General features: G+C 40.6%; 1 protein-coding gene across 1 annotated transcript; it reads right to left on the bottom strand.

Annotated features, from left to right (window-relative positions):
- Positions 1-2,651: 2,651 nt before the first annotated feature.
- Positions 2,652-11,270, bottom strand: LOC138652149 (nicotinamide N-methyltransferase-like). Its single transcript, XM_069742918.1, has 3 exons — positions 11,052-11,270; positions 5,620-5,827; positions 2,652-3,470 (listed from the first exon to the last, which is right to left on the bottom strand). Exons 1-3 carry the CDS (start codon positions 11,200-11,202, stop codon positions 3,041-3,043), a joined length of 789 nt encoding a protein of 262 aa, XP_069599019.1. The 5' UTR covers positions 11,203-11,270; the 3' UTR covers positions 2,652-3,040.
- Positions 11,271-12,457: the final 1,187 nt, after the last annotated feature.

Here is a 12,457-nt window from a genome sequence, read left to right as displayed (position 1 = left end):
CTGTGTTACTTTCCTTACATTTTTCTACAAAGAGTAGTCTATAAAACAGATGTTTGTGCCATCTGAGTGTGGCTGGATTAAAAAAAAAATTGGAGGTGTTGCATGAGGTATTAGGTCTCCCAGCTAAGAAGGCTTATACCACTCCCTTAACCACAGGTCCTCATTGAAACTTCAATTCCAAGCTGTAAATGCTGGGCCAGACTCTGATACCTCATGCATGGCCCATGGTTGACTGCTACTGTGTCATTTGTAATTTTCTACTGTGGGTCAATTGATGCCACTTTTCCTGGTGTCTGCCCCTAATTTTAGTTGTTTGGGAAGCCTTTTGTCACCCCTTAAGGTGTTGTTTATGGTTTTTGTTTGGTTTTGCCTTCCAGTTAAACTGATGGGGTTCGGATACGTTCGACGAAGTGTTCGGAGAATCCAAAACGAACTGAACCCTGAAAGTTTCTCTCATCTCTAGTCATAAATATGGGCTCTCTACTGGATTACTGTATGTGTTGAATAAAAATTTGTTGTTTTTATCACACGATTCATTGCAACAGCATACACCATGCTCTTAGTCCAGTACTTTTGAGGCACTGTTTTTATCAGCATTGACATTGTTTGATTGTATGAGTGCTACGACACCACTTGTAAATTTTATGACTTTGGAATTAAAACAAACTAAAGCTATATACTTACATAGTACCGCACTATGTGAGCACTGTATGGCTCCAATGGGCAATTTCTGAATAATAGAGATGTGCAAATTAATTTAATGGCAATCAAATTCATGTCAAATTTCTGGAACTTCGATAAACATGGTAAATTTGATTAATATCACTAATATGGGATTAGCTTTGTGTGAATCACCTTAAATGTTACACATTGGAGAAGTTTGCATCATCCAGAGAAGTCACACATCTCATGGTATAGCTCAGCCAATCAAAGGTACCTTTATGGGCTCTTCTAGAAGCATTGGCAGGAAATATAACAGCCATTTTGTGATGAAACAGGAAAGTGGGAGGATGATAGACGTCACCGCTGTGCTCTGCTTTACGGCCGGCGCTGACACAGTCAGTGCAGGGAAGCTGATGGCGGGGGACGTGACAGACATCGGAATGTGAGTATGTACTGTTTTTTTTAACTTTTACAATGGTAACCAGGGTAAATATCGGTTTACTAAGCGCGGCCCTGCACTTAGTAACCCGATGTTTACCCTGGTTACCCGGGTGCTGCAGGGGGACTTCAGCATCATTGAAGACAGTTTCAACGATGCCGAAGTCTTTCCCCTGATCGTTGGTCACTGGAGAGCTGTCTGTGTGACAGCTCCCCAGCGACCACACAACGACTTACCAATGATCACGGCCAGATCGTATCGCTGGTCGTGATCGTTGGTAAGTCGTTTAGTGTAACGGTACCTTAAGTCAAAATCAGTTAATGAAAGTTTGTATGTGTGAAAAACATCCCAGCATGCATTATTCTCTTCTGAGCTTTGGACTCGCCCATTCAAGTCTATGGGAGTGTAAGAAAAAATTTAATTCCATATCGATGATCTTTATAGCATTGAATTTTTATAGATACATTGGCATTATTAACCTAGGAAATTATTTCAAAATGTACATTTTAAAATGTTGATATATAGAATCTGATGCCACACAGATGGCACAAGGATCTAAAAAATGGAAACGCTCATGACAATAGGAATGAAAACTGTCCAAGTTTTCTGGATAAAATGCAAACAGCCAGAAGTCTCCTAATGCCCCATGATTTCTTAGGTGATCAAGTCTCAATACTATTAACCCCGTTCCGACATTGGGCATAATAGTACGCCTATGTCGGAATCCCCCACTTTGATGTGAGCTCCGGCGCTGAGCCCACATCATTCACGACATGTCAGATGTTTTGAACAGCCAACATGTGCCTCTAACCGCTACGGGTGGAATCGTGATCCACCCACAGCTATTAACCTGTTAAATGCCACTGTAAATCTCTGACAGCAGATTTAACTCGCGCTTCCGGCAATCACGCCAGAAATCCCACTCATCGGTGACCCCATAACGTGATCGCTGGTCACCGATGAGTTGACATGAGAACCAGAGATCTCCAGCAGACCTCTTTGGTTGTTATAGCCGGATTGCTATGAGCGCCGCCCCGTGCTCGGCACTCATAGCAAGTGAGCATTTCTACTACATACAGGTGATCTGATCATTGCCTGTATGTAGCAGAGCCAATCTGACAACTTCAGCTTCTAGTCTCCCATGGATACTATTGAAACATGCAAAAAGCTAAAAAAAGTTTTTAAAAATATTAAAAAATAAAACAAAATATAATCATGGACCCGGAGAAGCACAAAGAAGGTGCGAAACGGCCGTAGTCTGTCAAGTCTCTAGTCTCACCTGTTAATCTCCCTTGCCACCCGCACAACCGCACCTAACGATGTTATCCATGTAATGGAATAAAGAAATATATAATCAAGGATCGGGTGAGTGCTGCAATTCCTCTTGTTTTTTCTGTCGGTTTATATTAAAAGTAGGCTGCTGTAATATTTTACCATATCAACTCCAAAAATGTTGGATCTTACAATATTTTTGAAGATGAATATTCACTTCATTTGATTTGCTTAGGCTTCAAAGGTATAGCAATTATAAAAGACACCATCTCAGATCAACAGACGTAACATTTCTTTACTTGATGTACTGTATAGACTATTATGGAGCACCATATCTTGATGCAGAAAATTGCAAGTTGCCACCCAACTTGACATGTTCAATTCTTGTGTTAAGCATCAAATTACCGGATTGTCGCATTAAGATATTTTTTGGTGTAGTATAGTGTATGTTAACACATCATAATAAGGTTAAAAATGCTATATCTGTGTAATAAAAAATGTCTTTTTTATATTAGAATCTACTTAAGCAAATTATGTAGACTCTTTATAAATTTACCAAGCAAATACAACATGTAAGATCATAGAAGTCTTTAGTAATTATTATATCCTGTCTAAAAGCTATGTATAGACACTCTTAACATGCAGACCTAATTAAATTGCTTTGATTTAGACCTCCTTCTCTTTGTGAGCTGCAATGAATATGACGGCCTTATAGTCAAGAAGGTCACTCACAGCGGTTCTCTGCTTAACCTTACAATAGTCAACTACAAAACCTGCTTCAACCAGAGCTTTCCTAGCAAATTCCTCATCATAATTAAGATAATGGAGCTTTTCTTTCCCGATCATGAAATAGGTTGTGCCTAAATCCCCGATTAATATAATGTGTCCTCCAAGTTTTAGCAACCCTGAGACCTTTTTGAGATATCGGATGTATTCATCTTGATTTTTGCTAATAGCATCTATGAACCAAGCACTGATGATACAATCAGCTGGAGGTAAGACGATCGGATCCATCATATTTTCTTTTTCCAGGTTACATTTCATAACATGTTGAATTGCCAATCTCATTTTTTTTTCTTTTTCCTCTAACTTGTCACTGAAAGAGATGAGAAAGATGAAGAAAGTGATTATCCCACAGTCATACTCAAAAGAGCAAAAGAAAAGTTCAGTTCTGAATTTGCAGCTTTCAGTATGGAAAGGAAGACTTAAACTCAGCAAAAGTTGCTTTTTAAGTATAAGTGAGTCTTACTCGTTAAAGTGTCAGACATTGACTTATTGGGTAGATACTTCTGCTAGGTGGCACAAGATAGAATTAAAGAAAACAGTGATTAAGCTAATTTGCATATATTTTCCCATGGAGCATGGCCTGTACGTCTCCAAACACAACTGGTCTTAAGAGAGACATTACTTCCCTGAAGATTCATTCACTAATCTACTAAAATCCTGCTCAACACTGAAGGGACAAAAAACCTAAAACCATTATCTATAGGTCTATTCTCAGGGTATGTGCACACGTCAGGATTTCTGGCAGAAATTTTCCTGACAAAAGCCTAACATTTCTGCCAGAAATCCGCATGCGTTTTTTTCGCGTTTTTTTTTTTTGCTTTTTTGATGCGTTTTTTCTTGCGTTTTTCCCAAATGCATAGAATAACGGGAAAAATGCAGAAAATCCGCAAAATTAATGAACATGATGCTTTTTTTTACCGTAATGTGTTTTTTTCGCAGAAAAAAAAACGCATCAATGTGCACAAAACATGCAGAATGCATTCTAAATGATAGAATGCATAATGTATGCGTTTTAATGAGTTTTTATAGCGTTTTTAGTGCGAAAAAACGCGAAACCCCCCCCAAAAAAACCTGAACGTGTGCACATAGCCTCAGCCATTTGGCTAAGACCAAATGTAGTATCTGCTCTTAATCATGGTTTGTAGCGAGCTGATAATCATGGAAGTATAGATATGCACATAGAGAGCTAGGTATATGCAGAATGACTGAGTTAGTCTTTGACTCTTAGTCAACTTTGGGATTCAGCTCTCTTCCTTTCCCCTGAGCTCTCCCTGTCCTCAATATCTGCCTTCAGCATTTTAATGGTGCAATTATAGTGAGGATGTTTGTCCTGATGCCAATAGCCACCCCATCACAGGATGATAATTGTTTGCCCTGGCAGCTGGGGCCCACTAAAGGGCTATATCACTGCCACTTTTGTATACCTATGAAGCCCAGCCACTGTCTGGGCTTCATAGAGGATCATTACTTGTAGTGTACTCTTCAATACTAAATGCTAAAGCATACTTTATTTAGTATTGCGACATCTCTAAAAGTCTGATCATTCAAAATATAAAATTGTTTAACCTTAATGGTAAACACAATAAAGAAAGAAAAAATCAGAGTGTCAGAATTGCTGTTTTCTTTTCAATATTGTACCTCCCCTAAGAAATGGAATATAAAGCGATCAAAGCATTATATAAGCCATAAAATTCTCCAATAAAACTACACTTTGACAAAAAATAAGCCTTTAAAGGGAATCTGTCACCCCAATTTTTCCTATAAGCTAAGGCCACTGCCATCAGGGGCTTATCTACAGCATTGTGTAATGCTGTAGATAAGCCCCCGATGAAACCTGAAAGATAAGAAAAACAAGTTAGATTATACTCACCCAGGGGCGGACCCGATACGGTCCGGTCCGATGGGTGCATGGTCCAGGTCCGGCTCCTCCCATCTTCATATGATGATGTCCTCTTCTTTGCTTCCTGCCGTGGCTCCTGCGCAGGCGTCCTTTATCTGCCTTGTTGAGGGTAGCGTAAGCTACTGCAGTGCGCAGACGCCGGGCCTCTCTGACCTTTCCCGGCGCCTACGCACTGCAGTACCTTACGCTGCCCTCAACAAGGCAGATAAAGTTCGCCTGCGCAGGAGCCACGGCAGGAAGCAAAATAGAGGAGGTCATCGTATGAAGATAGGAGGCACTGGACTCGGACCGCGACACCCATTGGACCGAACCACACTGAGACCGCCCCTGGGTGAGTATAATCTAACTTGTTTTTCTTATCTTTCAGGATACATCGGGGGCTTATCTACAGCATTACAGAATGTTGTAGATAAGCCCCTGATGGAGGTGGCTTTAGCTTATAGGTGAAAATTGGGGTGACAGATTCCCTTTAAACAGCTAGATAGATGGAAACATTATAGTAGTCACAGTATAGGCACATTGACAGTAGATTTGAGCAATATTTGGACAAATAATTTACCTTTCTTCATCTGTATCTGCATATAGTTTGGCGGCATGGCCCCAGCTAAATGCTCCTGTACGTGAATCCACCCATCTTTTCAGCTCCATGATGCATCTGTCACTGGTCTTCAGCACTAAGATGTACTTGAAATAATCACAGGCTGCACATAAATGATGAACCAAGGAGCCAAGGCTGAGGTCAATCACAATGTCTCCTTTAATATGACCTGTCAGATAAAATGAGTTGAATATTTCAAATCATATATGTTAAACCTTCACAATTGTAGGTAAATAAAGACTGTGACTCCCAGCAAAACTTGTGAGCATAGGTTTTCTAATACCCAAATATAAGAGAAGAGCACAATATTTATCATGTTGGTTTATCTGCTATTGGGATTTCTGAACTTCTTCTGAGTTGGTTCTCCTAATTCAGCCTACTTTTCCCATAATGTGTGTGGCTTTGCAAAGGAGCAAAATTTAATAACAATGATTTCTCTTCTTTGTTTACACTGAATTCTGTCTAATGCTGGCAGTTATGAATGAGTTTTAAATGTATCTTATGTGACATAGCTTCCTATTACAATGTTTTCAGCATTTTCTATGATATGTAGCTTTACAATGCAGAGCTTCAGTGTATTCCTTGTATGGCAGCGTCCCACTGTAGTCTCTGTATAGCCTACATAATAATGCTTTCGCCTCCTGCTTGTGATAATCTGCAACCTGTCAGCTCTTTCAAGCATGAGGTAAAGGATAGAAATGTGTAACATAGCTGCATATCATGGAATGTGTTAGATATTCAGCCAACTTTATTTGTATCAAAAAGCAGGGTGCGACCAATCAAAAGAATATAAGTACCGTATATATCTGAAAACAACTTTTATTAGAAAACATTCTAAAAAACACCTGTAAGGCACTAGGACAAAAATTCACATTAAATAACTCATGTAAACGCACATGAAAAAGCACACAGCTGCAATACGAAATAGCAGTGTTTGGACTCAATAAGAGGCCATAGGAGCAAAAACCACAACAGTTGTCAGTCAAATGGTATATCACAGTGGTATTGATTTCAACATCGGGGTGAAACTCTTTACCGTGACCCCAATGATAATTCTTCCTGACGCGTTTCGTCTTACATACTCATCAGGGGAAGGAAATTGAGCTAGATCTACACATATTTAAGATCTGTCATACGTCTGGGGAGGACTCGAGGAGCACGCTGCTTTGTGATACCATTTTGGATTGGTGGTCAATGTTTTTTCTGATACAACTTTATTTGTAGACACTGAGTGATAGGGGATAGGAAAGCTTTGTATCTCATTATACCGGCTTTGTCACTCCTCTCTTATTGAAGGGAAAATTATATTTTTATTTCCATGAAGGAAGCTACAGGGAAACAGGGAAAGTGGAGCTGAATGAGGTGAGAAAAGGCCTTAGTGTAAAGGTACCGTCACACTAAGCGACGCTGCAGCGATACCGACAACGATCCGGATCGCTGCAGCGTCGCTGTTTGGTCGCTGGAGAGCTGTCACACAGACAGCTCTCCAGCGACCAACGATGCCGGTAACCAGGGTAAACATCGGGTTACTAAGCGCAGGGCCGCGCTAAGTAACCCGATGTTTACCCTGGTTACCATGGTTAAAGTAAAAAAAACAACCACTACATACTTACCTACCGCTGTCTGTCCCCGGCGCTGTGCTTTTCTGCTCTGGCTGTGAGCGCCGGGCAGCTGGAAAGCAGAGCGGTGACGTCACCGCTCTGCTTTCCGGCCGCTGTGCTCACAGCCAGAGCAGAGAAGCACAGTGCCGGGGACAGACAGCGGTAGGTAAGTATGTAGTGGTTGTTTTTTTTACTTTAACGATGGTAACCAGGGTAAACATCGGGTTACTAAGCGCGGCCCTGCGCTTAGTAACCCGATGTTTACCCTGGTTACCAGCGAAGACATCGCTGAATCGGTGTCACACACGCCGATTCAGCGATGTCTGCGGGGAGTCCAGCGACGAAACAAAGTTCTGGACTTTCTTCCCCGACCAGCGATGGCACAGCAGGGGCCTGATCGCTGCTGCCTGTCACACTGGACGATATAGCTAGCCAGGACGCTGCAATGTCACGGATCGCAAGCGATATCGTCTAGTGTGACGGTACCTTTAGAATCTGTTTTGTTTTGATCATCTGCCATCTTGTTGTGGTTTTCTTGCTGCTGGTCTTTTTTTCCCTGGTGCTGGGTTGTCTTAGGTCAGGTGATTATATCACCCTTGATTACTCACCACCTGCCTCCCATTCCTTGCTGGACAACAGTGTTAATCCGCTAGAGTTCTGGCTAGATGCTTTGACAGCTTTCTGTGTTTGATATTGTGCAGTTCTGGGATCTCTGGTTCTGCTATCTTTAGTTTCTGTTTTCAATTGGTTTCTGCAGCCTTCTCTGTGTTTGCTATTAGGAGGTGACCTGTTTTTTAAACCCAGTCCTTAGATCTTTTAGGGACCTCCTTCCCTTTATCTATAGGTCTTCGCTGAGTTTAACCTAGGATCGTCGGTGGGTCTATTCGCAAGGAATTGGTCGCCCACTCCATTGTAGGGTATCAGCCTAGTCTCAGTGCAGTGTCAGCTTTCCCCCCTCTATCCTAGTTCTGTGCTGCAGTTCCGAAACACTTAGCTCTAGAGCCAGCTTGATAAATAATGATGTCTTATTTTAGCTCTCAGAAAGATAAAGACTGACCTCCTAACTACAAAAAGAGCATGTACAGGACTCGAGGTCATACTGGGATGACAAGACTCAGTTTCACGTTATAAAAGAGTATACTATGTGCAAATGTAACTGAACTAAAAAAAATTACACAAATAGAATTGTACTAGTTATTTAGCATTGTATTTGCAAAAATATGCTAGTGCAATTTTAATTAAATACTAACCGGATGATTTTCTGTTTCAGCAGTTTTGATTTTTCCACCCGTTCTGCCAAGAGCAAAAACGTATTTATTTTTCCATCTATATACCGTATGTGGACTTGTTTTTGTGGAATGTTTAGTTTTGAATAACATCATTAATTTTACCATTCAAAGTGATGGAAAAGGTTACAAATTCCAAGCGCAGTACAAGTTCCAAGTGCAATTGTTTTTTAAATTGTGTTTTTATGGTGTTCTCTCTATGGTAAATGTGATTTGGCAGTATGACTCTCAAAGTCAGTACAAATATGGCAATACCAATATTTTGCAGTTTTTTTTATTGTTATCTAAGTGGTGATAAACATTTGAAAATTCACAATCAAAAATTATGCCTGTGTCGCCATTTTCCTAGACCCATATCACTTTCATTTTTACATCAAAGGAGCTGTGGGAGGGCTTGTTTTTGCAAGACATGCTCATGTTTTTATCTACACTATTTTGAAATACATATTATAATGATGCTAGTCACTACTCATGGAGGCAGAGAACTCAAACATTCAGTGGTCAGTACCAAGAGAGCACATAGATAACCAAGGGAAAAGTCATAAGCGTAAGTCAGGTAACAGTCTAAGGGTCAAAATTTCATGAGATAGTGGATTAAAGCAAAAGTACAAGAGAAAGAGCTAGTCAAACGACAGTCCAAAGGGTCAGGCAGCAGAAGATCAGAACACAGAACAACAGAATCAGGCAAACACTCTCCAAGAAGCACAAACTACATCTGTCAGGTGTCAGGGACAGACAGCTCAGTTAAATAACTTGGGCAGTCTCCAGAACACAGAACACCTGTGTTCTTTTATTTATAGGCCTCATTCCACTCATGCGGGTTGTCTTCTCATCTATCCTCCCAGTGCTCATTCCACTCATTAGTTCATTTTCCGGTCTTCAAAGTCTCTGCATATACTGTAGTTTCCAGGTCCTTTTTTGCTGTATCGTTTGTTCTTACAAGTATTAGCAGGCATGGGAAGAAGTCTGGAGCACTGAAGACTCTTGATACCCTATCAGACACATCTATGTTCTGGGCACCTGGAAGACAGCACACTTCTTGTGAGGTAATATCTGGTTGGCAGATAGCGGCTTCTGTTCCTCTCAGTATGGAATCCCCCACATTCAGCACTCTCCTTTTCTTCTTCCCCACAGTGCTTCCTTTTTCCCCTTCAAGAGTCTCCTGTTTTCTTACTGGGGTATTCTTTGTGGGAAAATCACTTTCTTGATGTACTTCTTCATATTTATCCTGCGTGAGAGCCTGGTAATGGTTCTTCATCGGTATGAGTGCTGAATGCCTTCTCATCCTCCTGCTTCTTTGGGTCACATGCTTCCATTTCTCCTCTTCTGCAGATACCTTAAAAGGTGCTTCTCTTCGAGCATTCTGAATAGTTATTTCTACTCTGTCATTAGCTTCTGCAGGAATGCTAGAAAGTTGTTCTAACAATATTCTGAAGAGATTCTTCTGCTGTCGGTGAAATCCTCATATTCTTTGATGAGCTTCAGTGTACCTTTTCTCTCCTGAAGAGTTTGCACCTATTCCTCTAACAGAATCACAAGATTCCATTTTTGACAAGTAAAGTTTGTCATTTCCTCTGGCAAGTCTATAAACATATATCACACATTGCAGCACAAGATATTGGTAATCTTCTCCATGTCGAACAAAACAAATTTCTGTGGAATCACTGCAAATTGTCTCTTCAGAGAGGAAGAGGACTAGAACTCCAGTGCCACCTATTGGAAGTAGCAATCCTAACAGTCAATGTCAACCCTTTAATGAGCCTTGTCACATGACTTAGGATAATAGCCAAACCAGAATCTCAATTTGCAGACACTGTGTTTCGGGGTACTGCCCCTCATCAGTGCAAAGTGGATATCTAGTTTGGCTGATTGAGAGGCACCGGGATCCAAGAAGTATTGTTTCTCCTTGCGGAGAGTGACATGTTAAGCATGTTGAGGTGAGGAGACTTAAAGCTGCAATGCTCCTCTGGGAAATATGCAAATTGTCTGTTCAGAGAGGAAGAAGACTAGAACTCTAGTGCCACCTATTGGAAGTAGCAATCCTAACAGTCAAAGATTTCTGTAGGGAAACTTTAGCTGTCATTCTACCTATAATGGGAGCTCTGGGTGCCTGTGCTGGTGGGGGGGGGTGGAAACTGGATGTTAGGGGGTTTGGGATTGTGGCTCACGACCCTCTCTCAAAGCTGAATTTGTCTCTCAAGAAAGGTGGGTGATTACTGCTCTATGATATTCAACCATCAAGGCTTTAATCTACTTTGCTCTACTTTCAGTTGCAATGATAAGAAAAGCAGGTCTGTTCCCTCAGATCACTCACACACCCCCAAAAATACTTTTTTACAAATGTTTAAAATTAATTTAGTTGCCAAGAGAGGATTCTATTTTCAGGAGCAGCAGGGTGGTGGATGAGTTTAGGATATGCACAAGGTGATTTTAAAGATCCTGAAAGGATGAAACTTGTTCTCTAATCAAGGTATGAAAAAAAGAAGAAGCATGGAATAATACATACCTTCTTTGAAAATATTTTTACAATTTTCAATAGGAAATATCACGAAATCTTCCATAAAGGCCATGTCTGGTTTATCTGAAACATAATCTTCCAGATGTTGTCTGGAATCAAAGCTGCATTCATGATAAAGTTTACAGGTGCAGGAATCCATCGTCAAATCTTGTCACAGACTGGATGACTCTCCGCAAACTCAAGGTCTTTATCTGATTACCAGAAATTCATTTGTAATTTTAGTAAAATAGAACTACTTATCCTATGATGAATTATGATGTTTTCAAGTCAGTCATGGGAATATGTTTATAAACTTTTCAAAATCAACATGGTACAATATTGATCTTTCAGTTAGAAAGAAGAGCTTTATGGTGAAAGTAACCTTGGGAAATAAAGTAGAAGCATGTTTATTTGTCAGCCTGCAATAACTTCTCAAAAACAGCCTAGGACTTGTCCGCTTACAACTGGAATAAAATAAAAATATCATAAACTGTTTAGCGAACATTAAACCATAGTATACAGGGTGGGCAATTTAGATGGAGATACCTAAATAAAATGGGAATGGTTGGTCATATCAACTTCCTGTTTGTGGCACATTAGTATATGGGAGGGGGGAAATTTTTCAAGATGAGTGGTGACCATGGCGGCCATTTTGAAGTTGGCCATTTTGGATCTAACTTTATTTTTTTCAATGGGAAGAGGGTCATGTGACACATCAAACTTATTGAGAATTTCACAAGAAACACAATAGTGTGCTTCATTTTAACATAACTTTATTCTTTCATGAGGTATTTACAAGTTTATTACCACTTATAAAATGTATTCAAAGTGCTGCCAATTGTATTGGATTGTCAATGCAACCCTCTTCTCCCACTCTTGACACACTGATAGCTACGCCGCAGAAAAAATGCTCGCACAGGCTTCCAGTATCCGTTGTTTCAGATGCTGCACATCTCATATCTTCACAGCATAGAAGTTGTGAAGCATGTGAAGATATGAGATGTGCAGCATCTGAAACAATGGATCAGATGCTGCACATGTGTATCTCACTCCCAACAGGTAAGACTTCCCTGTCCCCATCAGGAGAGTGACTCTCCACATCCTCCTCCTTCTCCTCCACCTCCTCCTCTTCATCCACCTACTCCTCTTCATCCCATCCATGCTGAAGAAAGTGGGTAGTACTCCCTGTAGCACAGTCAATCACCTCCTGTTCCTCAGCCTCCTCATCATCATTATCACCCATTCTGTGCTGAGAAAATGAGATGAGGCTGTGTATTATCAGTCTTTATTCTTTCTTCTTTCTTCTTCCATCTCCACCTGATCTAAGCTTTCTCTCTAATTTTGAGCAGCAAGTGTTTGAGTAGACACAGAAGCAGGATGGTTACTCTGATTATGGCATCAATGCCACCACAGTT

The sequence above is a fragment of the Ranitomeya imitator genome, chromosome 10 (assembly GCF_032444005.1).
Source record: "Ranitomeya imitator isolate aRanImi1 chromosome 10, aRanImi1.pri, whole genome shotgun sequence".
Classification (NCBI taxonomy): domain Eukaryota; kingdom Metazoa; phylum Chordata; class Amphibia; order Anura; family Dendrobatidae; genus Ranitomeya; species Ranitomeya imitator.
This window is presented reverse-complemented; position numbering and strand designations above follow the sequence as displayed.

Bases quoted from the DNA above. Each gene is read 5' to 3' on its own strand.
- LOC138652149 (XM_069742918.1), bottom strand. From the start codon at position 11,202: ATGGATTCCTGCACCTGTAAACTTTATCATGAATGCAGCTTTGATTCC. The intron at 5,828-11,051 runs GTATGTATTATT...TTTATCTGACAG, and splicing joins TAAAAATATTTTCAAAGAAG to GTCATATTAAAGGAGACATT. The intron at 3,471-5,619 runs GTAAATTATTTG...CATCTCTTTCAG, and splicing joins GCAGATACAGATGAAGAAAG to TGACAAGTTAGAGGAAAAAG.